The sequence below is a fragment of the Peromyscus eremicus genome, chromosome 23 (assembly GCF_949786415.1).
Source record: "Peromyscus eremicus chromosome 23, PerEre_H2_v1, whole genome shotgun sequence".
Lineage (NCBI taxonomy): Eukaryota > Metazoa > Chordata > Mammalia > Rodentia > Cricetidae > Peromyscus > Peromyscus eremicus.
The window spans coordinates 19,495,165-19,512,889 of record NC_081438.1 but is presented as its reverse complement, the minus strand read 5'-3'; the positions used below and the strand labels follow the sequence as shown (position 1 = coordinate 19,512,889).

Here is a 17,725-nt window from a genome sequence, read left to right as displayed (position 1 = left end):
ACACCACACAAGTATACACATGAGGGAAAAACTGCCAAGATTAAGAAAAGCTAGGGGCTTGAGAGATGGCTCCAGAGGACCTGGGCCTGATTCCCTGGGCTCACAACTTCCTTTAACTCCAGCTCCAGAGGATCAGATAGATGTCCCCTTCTGGCCTCAGTAAGTACCCCAAAGTGCCAGACTTACATGCAGACGAAACATCCGTACATACTAAATAAATACAAATTTTAAAATAAAAGAGGATTGTTTTTATTCATGAGTATGTATGTGCCTCCATGTGTGCTGGTACCCTCGGAGGCCAGCAGGCATTGGATCTCCTGGAACTGGAGCTACAGGTGGTTGCGTGCCCCCGATGGAGGTGCTGGGCCCCAGACCTGGGTCCTCTGCAGTAGCAGTAAGTACCGCTAACTTCTGGGCCTTTCTCCAGCCCAGCAAAGATTTGTGGCTTTTTTTTTTCTTATTCACTTTAAGTGTGAACAAAGTGTTTTCATTTTTAGACAGGGTCTCTCCTATTGTTCAGGCTTGTCTCAAATTCATTATGTAGTCAGGACGACTTTGAACTTCTGATCCTCCTGTCTCCACCTCCTGAGTGCTGAAGTTACAGGCTTGTACCCACTGTGGGCTTTATGTGGGGCTGGGGATGGAACCCAATTCTTGCACGCCAGGCAAACACTCTGCCAACTGAGTTACTTTGCCAGCGACTCTGTGTAGATTTTGTAATTCTCCTGGCTCCTGCCTTTCTGCAGGGACAGCGTAGGAAACGCGGGATTTCAGAAAGGGCTCACAAGGGGCTTCGTGCATTGTGAAAGCAGTGCAGAGGTCCCTCGCTCCTCTCGATTGCAGGGACCCTGCCTTGGGGCACTGCTTCTGAAAGTCGGGGAGCTCTTCCCAGCCATCTCAACAAACTAGAGATCACAGAGCTCACGGAGGCAGGCTCGGTAGGCGCGGAGCCCCTAGGAAGGGAAGGGGTGGGGGGCGGGACCGCGAAGCCCCTCCCCTGGGGGCTGGACCAAGGCGGCCTTCCAACCCGGTTTTGCAGAGCTGAGATCTGCCATCTCCAGTTGGAAACGCACATGCGAAAACTGTTCTGAAGCCACCGGACGCATCAGCAGATCCCAGACCAGCCTTGGGTGACGGCTGTGATCTCCTCCTGCACGGGTCACCTCCCTTAGGACACAGCGCTTGCACGTCAGGCAGCTCCAGACCCCGCTGCTACCGGAAAGTCACAGGCACAGGAACCGTGAAGACCAGCGCGGCCCAGGAACCGCGGTGAGTTCCCCGCCCGCGCCAGTCTTGCCCTGTGCCCGGCTCTCTGATGCACCGGTCCTCGCTTTCCCACAGCTGTGTGGCCTCTCTGATTCTTTGCTGGATAGGTAGATTATCTCTTGGGACTCCAAGGCTTTCCTTTCGCTAGTTCATATTTTAGAGAACTCCACTTTTTTTATTCTCCAAGACAAACAGCATGAATGAATGATGCAATCTGGCCCAGGAGAATCATCTGTAGATATGGAAATTCTCCAAACGGGGAACCGAAGTGTCTTGACTTTGCCATAGTTTCCATTAGAAATAGAATTTGAAATCACACACACACACACACACACACACACACACACACACACAACATATAGTTATAAAGGAATAGCTTTAATTTGGGTGTTAAATCTTTCATTCATTAAATTTGCTCATTCTCATTCTCTCTCTCTCTCTCTCTCTCTCTCTCTCTCTCTCTCTCTCTCTCTCTCTCCCTCCCTCCTTCCCTTCAGAGGCCAAAGGTGTCAGATCCCCAGGAACTGGAGTTACAGAAGGTTGTGAATCGACCTCTGTGACCCATGTGGGTGCTGGAAACCAAACTTCTATTTTCTGCAGGAACAGCAAGCACTCTTAACCATTGAGCAATCTCTCCAGCACCGGTTTTATTATCTATAGATGAGTCTTGGATATTATAGATACACTCGTGTGTGTGTGTGTGTGTGTGTGTGTGTGTGTGTGTGTGTTAGCACAGGCTGGCCTTGAACTCCTGATCCTCATGCTTCCATTTCCCAGTGCCTAAAGCTTATCTGTTGGTGAACATTTGGGCAATCACCACAAATAAATCGTGAAAATGTTTTTCTCCCATCAACCTTTCTTTTTGTAGATATATCTCTCTAAGAGCAGAGCTGCTGGGGTTTGTAAATCTGTCTTCAACCTACAAGAAATTTGTTTAATTCGGGGGGGGGGGGGCGGTGGTGGTGCACGCCTTTAATCCCAGCACTCGAGAGGCAGAGGCAGGTGGATCTCTGTGAGTTCGAGGCCAGCCTGGTCTACAGAGTGAGTTCCAGGACAGGCTCCAAAGCTACACAGAGAAACCCTGTCTCTAAAAACAAAACAAACAAAAAACAAAAAACAAAAAGAAAGAAATTTGCTTAAATCTCCCCCTCTCCCCCAGTGGTATATGAGAGTTCTCAGTACTTTTATCTTCACAGAAACTTTACTCATTCTTTTTACAAGTTTATTTACATAATTTCCTTTTTGAATGATGTAGTTAAATTTTTGTTTTGTTTTGTTTTTATTTTTATTTTTTTGAGACAGAGTGTCTACAGCCCAGCTGGCCTGAAACTTGAAAATTCTTTATGTAACCCAGGCTAGTGTGAACATGCAGTGATTCTCCTGCCTTAGCTTCCCAAGTGCTGGGATAATGGCCAGCACCAGCACCTTCAGGCCTGGCTTTTGGCTCTATTTCTTAACTGTTCTTTTTCTTTGGAGATTTAGCACCTTCTTCTACTAAACTTATATTCGCAGTGTGTGTGTGTGTGTGTGTGTGTGTGTGTGTGTGTGTGTGTAGGCCAGAGGACAAATCTGGGAACGTGGGTGTTATTTCTCAGGTGTGTCCATTTTCTTTTCTTTTTTTTTTTTTTTTTGAGACAGGGTTTCTCTGTGTAGCTTTGGAGCCTGTCCTGGAACCCTCAAACTCACAGAGATCCACCTGCCTCTGCCTCCCGAGTGCTGGGATTAGAGGCTTACACCACCACTGCCCGGGCTTTTTTTTTTTCTAAGTTAGGGTTGCTCACTGTCCTGGAGCTTGCCAATTAGGCCTGACCGGCTGAGCTCAGCAATCTGCCTTTCTCCTTATTGTCAGCCTGTGCATTATGCTTGGCTTTTTAAAAAAAAATGTTTATTGAGTGTGAGAGTGTGTGTGTGTGTGTGTGTGTGTGTGTGTGTGTGTGTGTGTGTGTGTACACCTGAGTGCATGCTGGATCTAACTTTCGTGAGTGTTTGTTGTGTGAGTGTGGGGGTCAGAAGACAACTTTTTGGAATCAGTTCACCTTTTTCTAGGCTATTCTGGTTTCTGGGAATTGGACTCAGGTCATCAGGTTGCATGGCAAGGGCTTTTACCCACCAAACCATTTGACCAGCCCCTGGCATTTTTAAAAACACTGTTCTAGTGACTGAACTTAGGTTAGACTGACTGTGTGAGCCATTTCCCCAGGCCCCACCTCCTTGATTTTTTTTTTTTTTGAGACAGACTCTTGCTATGTAGTAGAGCCTGTCTTTAAACATAACACCCCTGTGCCTTATTCTCCTGAGAGCTGAGATTATGGTCATGTACCAAGATGTCCAGCTATTTTTTTTTAAAGATTTATTTATTTATTATGTATACAGTATTCTGCCTGCATGTGTCCCTGAAGGCCAGAAGAGGGCGCCAGATCTCAATACAGGTGGTTGTGAGCCGCCATGTGGTTGCTGGGAATTGAACTCAGGACCTCTGGAAGAGCAGTCAGTGCTCTTAACCTCTGAGCCATCTCTCCAGCCCGTCCAGCTGTTTTTTTTTTTTTTTTTTTTTAAAGACTTATTTATTTTATATTTGTGAAATATTTTGCCTGTATGTATGTCCGTGCACCATGTGTGTGCCTGGTGCCCCCCAGAGGTCGGAAGAGTGCAAGGGCATCAGATCCCTTGGAACAGGAACTGGCGTTGCAGATGATTATAATATGACATGTGGGTGCTGGGATGCGAACCCGGGTCCTCTGAAAGAGCAGCAAGTGTTCTTAACTGCCGAACCATCGCTGCAGCCTCTGTTTGCGTTTTTTTTGTTTTTTGTTTTTTGTTTTGTTTTTTTTTTTGGTTTTTCGAGACAGGGTTTCTCTGTGTAGCTTTGCGCCTTTCCTGGAACTCACTTGGTAGCCCAGGCTGGCCTCGAACTCACGGAGATCCGCCTGGCTCTGCCTCCCGAGTGCTGGGATTAAAGGCGTGCGCCACCACCGCCCGGCCTCTGTTTGCGTTTTAATGCTTACTATTATTATTGTAGTTTCTTCTACTTGTTTTTTTTTGTTGTTGTTGTTTTTGTTTTTGTTTTTCGAGACAGGGTTTCTCTGTGTAGCTTTGCGCCTTTCCTGGGACTCACTTGGTAGCCCAGGCTGGCCTCGAACTCACAGAGATCCGCCTGGCTTTGCCTCCCGAGTGCTGGGCTTAAAGGCGTGCGCCACCACCGCCCGGCTCTACTTGGTTTTTTTAAAAGAACTTTTTGTGGTGCTGAGGATGGAACTTGGTGCGCGTTAGGTAACCACTTTACCACTGAGCACTTCTCTGGTGCTAACGGTGAATATCACAGCTCACAGTTGGTAGCTTTGCTCCCTCGATGCTAGCGCCAGAATTCCTTTACGTATTTATTATTACTGCGAGTATCGGCACGGACACGCATGCGCCATGGCGCACCTGTGGAGGTCAGAGGACGGCTCAGGAGCCAGTTCCCCTCTTTCACCAAGGGTCCCAGGGCTTGAGCGAGCGAGGGCCATCAGAGTTTCAAGGTGAGCACCCACCGAGCCATCTTGCCAGTTCCGGAATCATTTTCTGACTTCTCCGTTACTCTTGACTTTGTTTCCCTGACTTGTAATTCATTAGTTGATTGATTAAATTGTTTCGTGAGCACAGGTCCAGGGTACTCTACTGCTGGGCCACACCTACAGTTCTAGCTCCTGGTCATTGATTTCTTTTCTTTTTTGAGTTTTGGAGACAGGATTAAAACTCAGAGTGATCCTCCTGCCTCAGGGTTCCTTAGCCCCTCTAATGTTGAAATTACAGGCGCGAGGCACCACACACATGGGTCTTATTTGGAAGACTGCAGGGACTGTTGAATCTAGCCCATGCTCAGGTCTCTCCACTCTGATTTGCATATTGTCTCCCAGCAGGCCCTCTTTGTACTCTGTCCATCAGGTACGTTAACTTCCCGAAGTGGAAGCCACAGACCAGGCTGTGTAGCTACTTCTCTGCTCTGCTCCGGCATCGCCCAGGGGAAGCAGTTTTAGGAAACTTTGGTTTGAACCATTGTTGGAACAATCTTACTAAGAGGTCAAGCAGTCTTCCTCCCCCAACACCACAGAAATTTTTCTTTGTGCCTGGGTCTCATATAATCCAGGTTTGCCTTGAACCGCTAGCTCCCTGTGTAGCCTAAGATAACCTTGAACTTCTGATCCTTTGGACGGATTCTGCCCCTTGAGTGCTGGGATTACAGGTGTAGGTCATCATCCCTGGTTTATGCACTGCGGAGGGGTAGAACCCCAGGCTTGCTACCTGCCAGGCAAGCGCTTTACCAACTGTCCCACAATCCCCAGCCCCTCTGCCTCCTTTGCCACAAGTCTGTTCCTGGTTTTTCATTTTCTCTTTTTTTTTTTTTTTTAGGCTCTTGCAAAAAACCCACAGATATTTCTTTAAACAACAACAACAACTCTAACCTGAGGTTTACGGTGCATTTTTAACCATCTAAGTAAGGGGAAGAGAAAGACACTGTCATCCAGGAATCCAGCTCTGGAGAATCGTGAGTACCTGACATCTCCATGCATTTGGTCGTTAGGTTTGCCAATGAGCTAACCTCCTCCAGCGGAAAGTAGCAGCTGTTGGTTTGAGGGTGTGGCTTAGTGGGTAGAGTGCATGCTTATCGTGCTCAAAGCCCTGGGTTCCACTGTACAAAGCAGGTGTAGTGTGCATGCCTGGCATCTCAGCACTCTGAAGGTGGGAATGGGATGATCAGGAGTTCAAGGTTATCCTTGGCTACGTAGCAGGTTCGACGCCAGGCTAGGTAGGATACAGGAGACCTGTCTTTAAAAAGGAGGAGGAGGGGAGGAGGAGGAAAAGAAGAAAAAAGCATTGTCTGCCATAACATGACATATGTCTGCCACTCTGGTTACAAGAAGTTTGTCTCTTTCTTTTTTTTTTTTTAATTAAATTTTTGTTATATGTGTATGGGTGTTTTCCCCACATGCATATCTGTGTACCACTTGCATGCCTGGTGCCTGAGGAGGTCAGAAGAGGGTATCAGATCTTCCGGAACTGGAGGTGTAGTTGGTTATGAGCCACGCTATGGGTGCTTGCTAGGGTCAAAATCAAGTTCCCTGAAAGAGCAGCCAGTGCTCTTAACCAGTAAACTGTCTCTCTAGCTCCCGAAAAATGCTTTTCTTTTTCTTTATTGTATTTTATTTTTTTTGTGGCAAGGACTCATTTTGTATCCCAGGTTGGTCTGTAATTCACAGTAACCTCCTACCGCAGCCTCCAGAGTCGTGACATACACATCATGCCCAGCTTGAATAGCTAGCTTTCTTTCTTAAGTTTATTTTGCCTTCGTGGTGACACACACCTTTGATCCCAGCATTTGGAAGGCAGAGGCAGGAGGATCTCTGTGAGTCTGAGCCCAGCCTGGTCCATGTGGTGAGCTCCGGGACATGTAGAGAGATCATATCTCAAAAAAACCAGAAGAATAAGAAAGGAATTTCTTGTGTATGAATGTTTTGCCTGCCTGGATGTATGTGCATAACCTGCATTCAGTGTCCACTGAAGTCAGAAGATGGCAGTGGATCCCCAGGAGCTTAGAGTTACGGATAGTTGTAAATCACCGAGTAGATTCTGGGAACTAAACCCAGGCTCTCTGCAAGAGCAACAAGTGCTCTTGAGTGCGGAACCATTTCCCTAGCTCCCTTTTCTTTTTCAAATTTACCATTACATTTTAAAAATACGTGTGTGTGTGTGTGTGTGTGTGTGTGTGTGTGTGTGTGTGTATATATATTTCTAACCACTGAGACATCTACCCAACCCTGTTTTTTTTTCTTTTTAAAAACATTTTTATTTATCTATTTTTTTTTACATTTATTTACTTGCTTACTAATTTGTTTATTGTACATGTTGATTCCTGCACAGGTGCCCTGGTACTTGTGAAGTCAGAGCACAATATTCGAGACTCAGTTCTCTTCCTCTACTATGTGGGCCCTGGGGACTGAACTTAGGTCATCAGGCTTGGCAGCAGACTCCTGTATCTACACCAAGCCATTTCATTCATCCAGATTAACTGTTTCTTTAATTATAAAATGTAAGTGGCCAGGTATAGAATCATACTCCTGTAATCTTAGCACTTTAGCTAAGGCATGAAGGTCTTGTGTTTGGCATAGCCTAGGCTACATGAGGAGTTCCATACCAGCCTGGGCTACCTGACAAACCCTTCTGCAATGAAAAACAAACAAACAAAAAACAAAACAAAACAGCAACAACAAAAAAACCCAATAAAAACAAAAGAAAAAGAAAGAAAAAAAAATATGCTGGCCTACCACTTTTCCCCCACTCCAAAGAGGGTCTCTGATTTGAGGTGGATCTAGAAGTTTCCCGGAACCTGTTTTGCTGTCCAGGGGTCCTGAATAGCTTTGCCCTTAGGATGTTTCACCCACTTCCAGAGCCTAGTAAACTTGATTCTCTCCGATGTGTTTAACCTCTGTGGCCACTTTATTTATTTGTTTATTTATTTTCGTAATGCAAAATGTACTTATTCCAACACTGAAAGTCCTCATGGTCTTTAACAATTTCAACACTGGGGACTGGAGAGGTGGCTCAGCGAGCTAAGTGTTGTTGCTCTTCCAGAGGACTTGAGTCTGGCTTCTAGTACCCATGGTAGGCACCTTAGACCACCTGTAACTCCATCTCCAGAGGATCTGATGTCCTCTTCTGTGTGGCCACTTTAAAAATGTATCTGGCCGGGCGGTGGTGGCGCACGCCTTTAATCCCAGCACTCGGGAGGCAGAGGCAGGTGGATCTCTGTGAGTTCGAGGCCAGCCTGGGCTACCAAGTGAGTTCCAGGAAAGGCGCAAAGCTACACAGAGAAACCCTGTCTCGAAAAACCAAAAAAAAAAAAAAAAAAAATGTATCTGTTTTTATTTGATGTATGTGTACCACACATGGACTAGTCAGAAGAAAGCACTGGATCCCCTGGGCCTGGAGTTACAGGCGATTGGAGAGCGGCCGTGTGGGTGCTGGGAGCTGGGCTGGTCCTCTGTACAAGCAGCAAATGCTCTTAACCGCTGTGCCACCTCTCCAGCCTCCCAGTGCTGACCTTAACTGTCCTTTCTTTTGAGGCAGGGTTTCCTGCAGCCTCATTGGCCCTGAGCTGCTAATCCTTCTGTTTCCACCCTTCCTGTGCTGGGAAGATAGACAGTCCCACCACACCTGCTGTTTTTAACGCAGCTTAGGAGATAAGAGGTGTGTATCATAACATAAGAGCTAACGTAATCTTAGGTGCCTCTTGCAAGATACTAGATGGAAAAGCATCAATCTGTTTGAGCAAGGAGATTTTTTATTTTTTATTTTTTCCCTCTAACCCCAATTCCGGCCTCCTAAATCCAGCCACGAAGGAAAAACCCTTGTTTTCATTTCGGAGTTCCGGGGAAGAACAGCTTGTCAGCACAATTTTTAAAAAAAATACAGTCAGGTGGACGCACTGCCAAGCTGAAGTCCCAGCCTGCACCACGGGAGGCCGTAAGTGGGCCTGGGCCTGTGTTTGAACACAGACCTTTCTTCTGGCAGTCTCTCCACTGCTCATCCGTGGGCCTCCTCCCTTCCCCCCAAAGCCAGATGTGACGGTTCCAGAGTCCATTCCCAGCAGTGATTTTTCTTTCTCTCTGTGAAAGTCTAACGTGCACAATTTACTTTGAAGCAGCTGAACTTAGTGTCCCCTATAGCCAAGCCAAGGGTTTTTTTTTTTTTTTTTTTTAAGACTAGTCTCACAATGTAGCACCAGCCTCGCTTTGCACTCATGATCCCCCTGCCTCAGCCTCCTTAGTGCTGGGAACACAGATGTGCATCACCACCCATACCCACTTATTTATTTATTTATTTAGAGGTTGGATCTCTAGCCCAGGTGTGCCTTGACCTAATTACCCCAACTCAGTTTATACCCAAGGATGACCTTTAACCCCTGACCCTCCTCCCCCCATCTCCCCTCCCTAGTGCTGAGATTGCAAGCGCACACACGCACCGCCATGCCCAGCATCTCTGAAAGACCGCGAGCCTCTTAAGGACATTGTTTTGTTTACCTTCAGGTCCCACGTCAGGTGCCTGACCCGGATTTGTCTTTTTGGCTGGTTTTGAGCCTCTGGGTGCCTGTCAGTTACTCTCGGCCACCATCTCATTTTAGCTCTTAAGTAATTTTTGCCTTCCTGGCTAGCTTTCCCTCAACCTGTGCCTCACCGTCCCGCCCAGTTGAATGGCATGATACATTTATGGAACAAGCTTTATGTCTTTTCTTAAGAAACTGTTGTTGTGTGTGAGTGGGGATGCATGTGTAGCACAGTGTGAGCATGGAGGTCAGAGGTCAACTTTCATGACTCCTCTCTTCTACCATGTGGCTTCCAGGGTTGAGGTTTGGCAGCAGGCATCTTTACCTATTGAACTGTCTCCCTACTGCCGTTTTTATTTGAAACAGGGTCTCATGTAGCGCAGACTGGCCTCAGACTTGCTATGTAGCTAAGGATGAACTTAAACTAACTCTCTCTCTCACTCTCTTTCTATCTTTTGGTTTTTTGAGACAGGGTTTCTTTCTCTGGCTGTCCTGGAACTCTGTAGACCAGGCTGGCCTCAAACTCACAGAGATCTGCCTGCCTCTGCCTCCTAAGTGCTGGGATTAAAGGCATGTGCCACCACCACCCCGCAATTCTCTCTTTTTAAAAAATTATTATTGCTATTTTTATTTAACTGTGTACGTGTACGTGTGTGTGTGTGTGTGTGTGTGTGTGTGTGTGTGTGTGTGTGCCAGAGAGGGTGATGGGTCTCCTGGAGCTGGAGTTACAGGCAGTTGTGAGCTGCCTGATGAGGGTACTGGGAATTGAACTTGGGTCCTTTGAAATTGCAGCAAGCACTCTTTACCACTGATCCATCTCTTCAGCCCTAACTCTTGTTCCTCCCGCTTCCCCCTCCTAAGAGCTGGGATCACAGGCAGACATCACTACACCTGACTTAGGTGGTGCTGGGGGGCTGAAACTCAGGGCTTCATGAGTGCTGGACAAACACTCTACCACTGAGCCCCATCCCTAGCCCCTTCTGATTGCATCTGACATTTTTAAGCACATTCCTCTTTTTCTCCTCCAGGAGGAAAATTCTTCCCAGGATGGTCTCCCACTCAGAGCTGAGGGAACTCGTCTGTTCAGCGGACGCAGTGTGCTTTGATGTCGACAGCACCGTCATCCGAGAAGAAGGGATTGACGAGCTGGCCAAATTCTGTGGTGTGGAGGCTGCCGTGTCTGAAATGTATGAGTGTCTTTATTCCCTTTATGAGATGGTAAAGATGTCACCATGTTTGAAAAAAAAAAAAAAATGACCTTCTGGGCATAGTAGTGCACGCCTTTTATCCCAGCACTCGAGAGGCAGAGGCAGGCAGATCTCTGTGAGTTCGAGGCCAGCCTGGTCTACAGAGTGAGTTCCAGGACAGCCAGGGCTACACAAGAGAAACCCTGTCTCAAAACAAAAACAAAAACAAAAACAAAAACAAAACCCCCAAAAACAAAACAACAATAACAAAAAAAACCCCCAAAGATAAACAAACAAAAACACCACCAACAACAAAAAAAAGACTGGATGAAAGGCCAGGGTCTCGGTTCCTACCTAGGTTTGGTTTCTGGTCCAGTGCTAAGACAAAGCACTAGGTAGATGAGACGCATTCTTAGACAGGCTGGGAAAATGATTAATCCAAGAAGATAATCCAGAGCTCTAAACATTCAGTTCCTCCTGTCATGGTTGAGAGTGCAGCCTTCTGCCTCGGTGGAGAGAGATCCCAGGCCAGGATCTTCTGTCCCTTCCCTCTCCCCTTCCCATCCTGCGGCAGCGACACCTTCCTGAGCTATGGCTGTCACTGCATTTGACACAGGAGCTTTCAGCCTTTGGTTTCTGGTTGTTTGTTTGTTTTGGTTTTTCAAGACACGGTTTCTCCGTGTAGTCCTGGCTGTCCTGGAACTCACTCTGTAGACCAGGCTGGCCTCAAACTTACTGAGATCCCCCTGACTCTGCCTTCCATGTGCTGGGTTTAAAGGCATGCACTACCACCTCCTGGCAGCCTTTGGTTTCGTTCTGGATTTATGGCTTTGTGTGTGGGGTGTGTGGGTTTCTGACCTGTTGGTGGATGCATAGTACGTAGTATCAGAGTCTCAGTGTGATTCCCGAGCAGCCTTCCCGTACGCCGCCTGCAGTGTGTCTGTTGGAGAGTTGGTCTCATGGCACTAACCTTCTTCCTGATGGTTATCATGAAGTCCTGGCATAGGAAGGCATGTTGACCTCAAGAACAGCTATGCCAACAGGCCTGATCATTGAGTCTTCCTCCTAGGACACGGAGGGCCATGGGAGGAGCATTGCCTTTCAAAGACGCGCTCACTGAACGCCTGGCATTGATCCAGCCCTCCAGGGAGCAGGTGCAAAGGCTCCTAGCTGAGCACCCTCCACACCTGACCCCTGGCATAAGGTAAGTACAGCCTGGACCCTTGGCACACTGCCTTCCTATCGGCTTGGGGATTTGTGACACTCTTTGCTCCTGGGAGGCTCTGTTGCTATGCGGCTCCCTTCTGTATGGCTGTCTTGGTACTTATAGCTGCTCTCCTCTTACTCTCTGGTCTCGCTCAGGTCTGTCCTCATGCTTCCACAAGGCTCTCTAGGGGTTCTTTATCTTAGCATTGGTGCGAGCCTGGTTTGCTTGCATTGTTTGCTCATCATGGTTTCCCGAAGCAGAAAAGCTCCACCCATTAATTTCTAAGTACATCTGAAAAAAAACACATATAATGCTGGGAATGGTGGTGCACGTTTTGTAATTCTAGTATTCAGGGACCTAAGGCTGGAGGTTCATGAGTTCAAGGCCAACCTGGGCTACATAGTGAGACCTTGCCTTAGAACACACACACACACACACACACACACACACACACTCACAAGCCGGATATGTGTGTAGCATACCCTTGACATCCTAGCACATAGGAGGTTGGGGCAGGTGGTCAGAAGTTCAGTCATCCCCAGACACATGAGATCCTATATCAAAGTCAGCCAGCAAAACAGACAGACAAACACAAAAGCCAAGACCAGGTGTTGGCTTACGGACGAGGCAGGATTGCTGTTGTGAGTTCAAAGCCCCGCTGGCTACATAGCAAAAGAACCAACCAAAGAACAATGAAAAGGACAAAAATGACAACAACCTCACCACAGACGAGCAGACGGAGGAATAAAAATGTCGTCAATGGTGAAAGTGCGGACCCTGAGCAGAGAGACCTGGCTTCAGAACAGCCTCTGTGACCGGACAGAAGATCAATAAAGTTTTATTTAAACACATAAAACCCAGATGAACAATACCTCACTAGCACCACTGACACCCCCTCAGGAAAAAAAAAAACAAAAAACAAAAAGGAAAAGCATACAAAATGTTAAGCCCTTATAGATGGACCTCCAGTGTTGGACTTAAGAGGAAATTTTTTAAAAAAGCACCTTTTTCATGTTTCCTTTTTATATTAATTGATGTTTTTGCACCTTGTGTTTATTTTTGTAGGGAGCTGGTAAGTCGCCTACAGGAGCGAAATGTTCAGGTGTTCCTCATATCTGGTGGCTTTAGGAGTATTGTGGAGCATGTGGCTGCAAAGCTCAATATTCCAACAACTAATGTATTTGCCAATAGGCTGAAATTCTACTTTAATGGTAAGATTTTTTAACCACCTTGGCTAATGGTAAGATTTTGATGGTAGTATATTCCCTTTCTTATCTGTTCCGTTATTTAATATTCTAGATAGTGTCTGTTGGAATGTAACTTAAAGAATGGTAGCTCTGAGGTTAAGAGTTACATGAATTATTCTTTTAAAAACATTTTTTTTATGGCAGCTGGAGAGGTGGCTTATGGGTTAAGAGCACTGACCACTCTTCCAGAGGACCTGGGTTCAATTCCTAGCATCCACATTGGATAACCCAGCTCCAGGTATCCAACTCCCTCTTCTGGCCTCTGAAGGCACCAGACACTCATGTAGTACACAAACAAGCATACAGGCCAAACACCCACACACATAAATAAAAATAAATAAATCTTTAACAAATTTTATGACCGGGCAGTGGTGGCACACGCCTTTAATCCCAGCACTTTCGAGACAGAGGTGGGAGGATCTCTGTGAGTTCGAGGCCAGCGTGGTCTACAGAGCAAGTTCCAGGACAGGCACCAAAACTACACAGAGAAACCCTGTCTTGCAAGAACAAACAAACAAATTGTGTGTGTGTGTGTGTGTGTGTGTGTGTGTGTATGTGTCTCACTACAAGTGCCCTTGGAGGCCAAAAGAGCGTATCAGATCTCCTGCAGCAGGAGTTACAGGCTGTTCTGAGACACCTGACTTGTATACTGAGAATTGAACTCTGCAAGAGCTATTTGCACTCTGAACTGCTGAGTCATCTCTCCAGCCCCATTTGAATGGCTCTTTTGACTGATATCCTCTGCACTTTGGTGTTCTTTGCTGTGCAAAACAGGCTGAGGATGTCACCTGTCCTGGCTTGACTTTGCATATTCATATGCTCGCCCGTCTACATATAAACTAAAATGTTAGCCTGCTGGCTTATTTTGTGATGTTACTGTTGAGGGTTTGTTCGTTTGTTTGTTTTGCTGTATCTGGAGCAATTTAGACCCAGGAAGGAGTTTGGTTAATGAGTTGCTGCGTTACCATTGTTCTTGGGACACCTGGGGCCACAGCTACATTTACATAGTCTCAAGAGGGCTCCAGTTACGTAGACTCTTGAGGTGCTGAGGCAGGAGTATTTCAAGTTTGAGTCTAATTTGGGCTACAGAACAAAAACTTGTCTCTAAAGACTGAAAACAGGATGAGATATGGCTCAGTGGTTAAGAGTACAGGCAGTTCACTTGGAGGAGCCGAGTTTATTCCCAGTACCGCATTGGTTGGCAGCTTACAGTGGTCTGGATTCCACACAGCTGTACCCACATGTACATCCCCCCACAAATAAATCATAATTAATAACAACAACAACAACAACAACAACAACAACAACAACGAAATAAACAGCAAACAGAGCTCTTGGGCTGGGCTCGGTCCTTTGGTTCAGTGTTTGCGCAGCCTGCCTAAAGCACCGGGTTGGCATTTAAACTGGGCAGGTTGGTTCCCACCTATACTCCAGGTGGAAGCAGGAAGATCAGGAGTTGAGGGTCATCTTAGGACACACAGTAAGTTCTAGGATAGCCTGGGCTGTATGAAACCCTGTTTCAAAAAACCAAAGGGCTCTCTAGTTTTGTCATGGGGTAGCTGGTAGTCTTAAAACCAAGTGAGGGCCAGAGAGATGGCTCAGCAGGTAAAGGTGCTTGCCAAAGACGCCTGACTTGAATTCAATGCCTGGAACCCACATAAAGTTGGAAGGAGAGAACCGACTCCACAGAGTTGTCTGTTGACCTCCACGTGGGTATCGTGGGTATCGTGGGTATCGTAGCTTGCACGTCCCCACCCCACTGATTTAAAAAGGTATCGAGATAGCCAGGCAGCGGTGGCTCACGCCTTTCATCCCAGGAGGCAGAAGCAGGTGAATCTTTGAGACCAGCCTGGTCTACAGAGCAAGTTCCAGGACAGCCAGGGCTACACAGAAAGCCTGTCTTGGGGAAAAAAAAAAAAAAGTATGACACTGGGGAAGGGAATTGTGGCAGGGACAGGTCCGTGGAAAGAAGGAACAGAGGCACTCTAGGATGAATTCTAGCTTTCTGTGGCCGCAGGATAGTCAACTTCTGATGAACTGACTCCTATAGCTTAGCCAAGGCTCTTTTATTGTTATGCAATTTTACACCCTGAGCAAGTCAATTTCCATATACCAAAACTTCTTATCTGAAGCTCCCAAAGAGACAAATGCCAAAGCAGTTCCTAGCCATGGGACATCTCAGTTTGCAGAGTCCTCTTGTAACCAAGTTTTGCATCAGCTTTGAACTGTTAGGAAACTCTCTAAATAAGAGAGTTTCAAACAAAAGGTAGCAGTCACAAAAGGCAGATCAGTCCAGGTACTAACACTCCGGAATCAAACCAGCTGCAGAATTCTGCATGAACTCCTGTAACAGGGAATGCCTGTGTAATCCTAGCACTTAGAAAGCAGAGGCAGGGGATTAGGAATTAAAGGTCATTTTTGGCTACTTAGACTCCATCTTAAAAAATAAAAACAAGGCTGGGCGGTAGTGGCACACGCCTTTGATCCCAGGCAGAGATGGCTGGATCTCTGTGAGTTCGAGGCCAGCCTGGTCTATAGCGCGAGATCCAGGACAGGCTCCAAAACTACACAGAGAAACCCTGTCTCGAAAAACATAAACAAACAAACAAACCAAACTAAGCCAACAAACAAAACAAAACAAACAAAAAACAATTGAGTGACCAGGCCTGGGGACTCACTCTTAACATTTGGGAGGCTGAGGAGGGAGTATTGCTTCAAGTTCTAGTCCAGCCTGAGCCACAGAGTGACACTCATCTCAAACACACCACACCAGTCCCATGCCCCACCAATGAGTGTGTTCATTTCTGCAATAATAGAAATAAATTCAGAGTTGGGGATGGGATTCAGTGGGTAGAGCACTTGCCTAATGTGTAGGAAGCCCTGGGTTCCATCCCCAGCACTGCATATACCAGGCGTGGGGAGCGCATGCACACCTGTAATCACAGTGCTCCAGATGTGGAAGCTGGAGAATCAGACATTCAAGGTCATCCTAGGATTCATAGTAAATTCAAGGAAAGCCTGCTCTACGTGAGATCCCATCTTTAAAAGAAAAAGTAAGAATAAATTGGTTATTTCCTTTAGGTAATGTTAATATATTAATGTGATAATTAATGTATTGCTATATTATGGTGCTCTGATATCTTAACAAAGTTTAAAATTCCTACAGTGGAAGCTTAGAAGACGCAGGTAATTCAACTCAAGGTAACCCACCAGCGCCACCTCCTCAGGAATATGGGTCAAGTCCCTTGCGGTGTGACCATACCCAGGGCTGTTTCAGACTTCAGGCTGATAGTTAAGTTCGGGTGTCATCAGTATAAACAAGCTGGCCGGAGCCAAATGCTTCTGTGAACCTCGCATTTTCTCTCTGTCCTCTTAAGGGGAATATGCAGGTTTCGATGAGATGCAGCCAACAGCTGAGTCTGGTGGGAAAGGAAAGGTTATTGGATTTTTAAAGGAAAAATTTCACTTTAAGAAAATAATCATGATTGGAGATGGAGCTACGGACATGGAAGCCTGCCCTCCTGCTGTACGTATCCAAGGGTGCTGGGGGGTTTTGTTGTTGTTTTCCAGGTGGTAATTTTGTTTCCTAGGTCTGCCTGAAAACCATAGGAAGTTAACCACAGAACTTAAACAAGAACAGCTAAATATCATAAGAACACAAAACCAGGAACACAGTGTGAATAAGTGTCTGAGTTACTGTTCTATTGCTGTGAAGAGACACTATGACCAAGGCAACTTTAAAAAAAACCCAAAAAACATTTCACTGGGGCTTGCTTAGAGTTTCAGAGGGTTAGCCTGTCATCACGTAGGGGAGCGTGGTGGCAGGCAGGCAGGCATGGTGCCGGAGCAATAGCTGGGAGCTCACATCTTATCAGCAAGTTGGAAGCAGAGAGTGAGACTGGGCATATATACATATATACGTATATATAGCAATATGCACACACACACAGATATACATGTTTTTTTAAGTATATAGGCAATTTTTCCCTTAGAAGTATTTTATAGGGCATGGGAGAGATGGCTCAGAGCACTGGCTGCTCTTCCAGAGGTCCTGAGTTCAATTCCCAGCAACCACATGGCGGCTCACAGCCATCTGTAATGATATCTGGTGCCCTCTTCTGTCATGCAGGCCAAACGCTGTATACATAATAAATAAATAAGTCTTTAAAAATTATTTTATATTTATTTGGATGTATGTTTCTGGGTGTGCCATTTTCAACGACATTAATCCCCTTCTCCCTTTCCCTCCTAGGATGCCTTCATTGGATTTGGGGGAAATGTGATCAGGCAACAAGTGAAGAACAATGCCAAGTGGTACATCACCGACTTCGTTGAGCTGTTGGGAGAACTGGAAGAATGATTTCAGCTTGTCGCTCACTCAGAACAACTCCAGTTTTTCCAAGCTACAACAGTGAGGCCCCTGGTGCAGTCCAGGGGATAGCTAGCCTTTTCTACTGTAGTTCCAATATTAATATGACTACTAATTACCTGGAGAGTTTTATATTCTGAATGTTTTGTGAATATTCCTACCTATATTTTACCTGGAGCTTTCTGAGGTGCATAGTAAATTAAATGCTTTTACTCTTGGGACATGGATTCAGTAGCCTTAAGTGAATATTGGGTTTCTCTTGGTATAAAAAGAATGTTTGTATATCAGAACAGGCCTGTTCAATTTTCCTTTTTTTTTTTAATTTTATTTTTTTTTATTTGTTTCTTTTGAGACAAAGTTTCTCTGTGT

At 46.0% G+C, this 17,725-nt stretch overlaps 1 protein-coding gene across 2 annotated transcripts; it reads left to right on the top strand.

Moving 5' to 3' along the window:
• The first annotated feature begins 725 nt into the window (after positions 1-725).
• On the top strand, positions 726-17,577 carry Psph (phosphoserine phosphatase). 2 transcript variants are annotated; one of them, XM_059249651.1, is made up of 8 exons: positions 726-938; positions 1,040-1,269; positions 5,656-5,791; positions 10,375-10,533; positions 11,603-11,737; positions 12,806-12,951; positions 16,365-16,513; positions 17,240-17,577. In XM_059249651.1, the coding sequence occupies exons 4-8, from the start codon at positions 10,394-10,396 to the stop codon at positions 17,345-17,347; spliced, it is 678 nt and encodes a 225-aa protein (XP_059105634.1). In that variant the 5' UTR covers positions 726-938; positions 1,040-1,269; positions 5,656-5,791; positions 10,375-10,393; the 3' UTR covers positions 17,348-17,577. The 2 variants fall into 2 exon arrangements, with proteins under 2 accessions (XP_059105634.1, XP_059105635.1); XM_059249652.1 differs by lacking the exons at positions 726-938; positions 1,040-1,269 and adding an exon at positions 5,196-5,325.
• Positions 17,578-17,725: the final 148 nt, after the last annotated feature.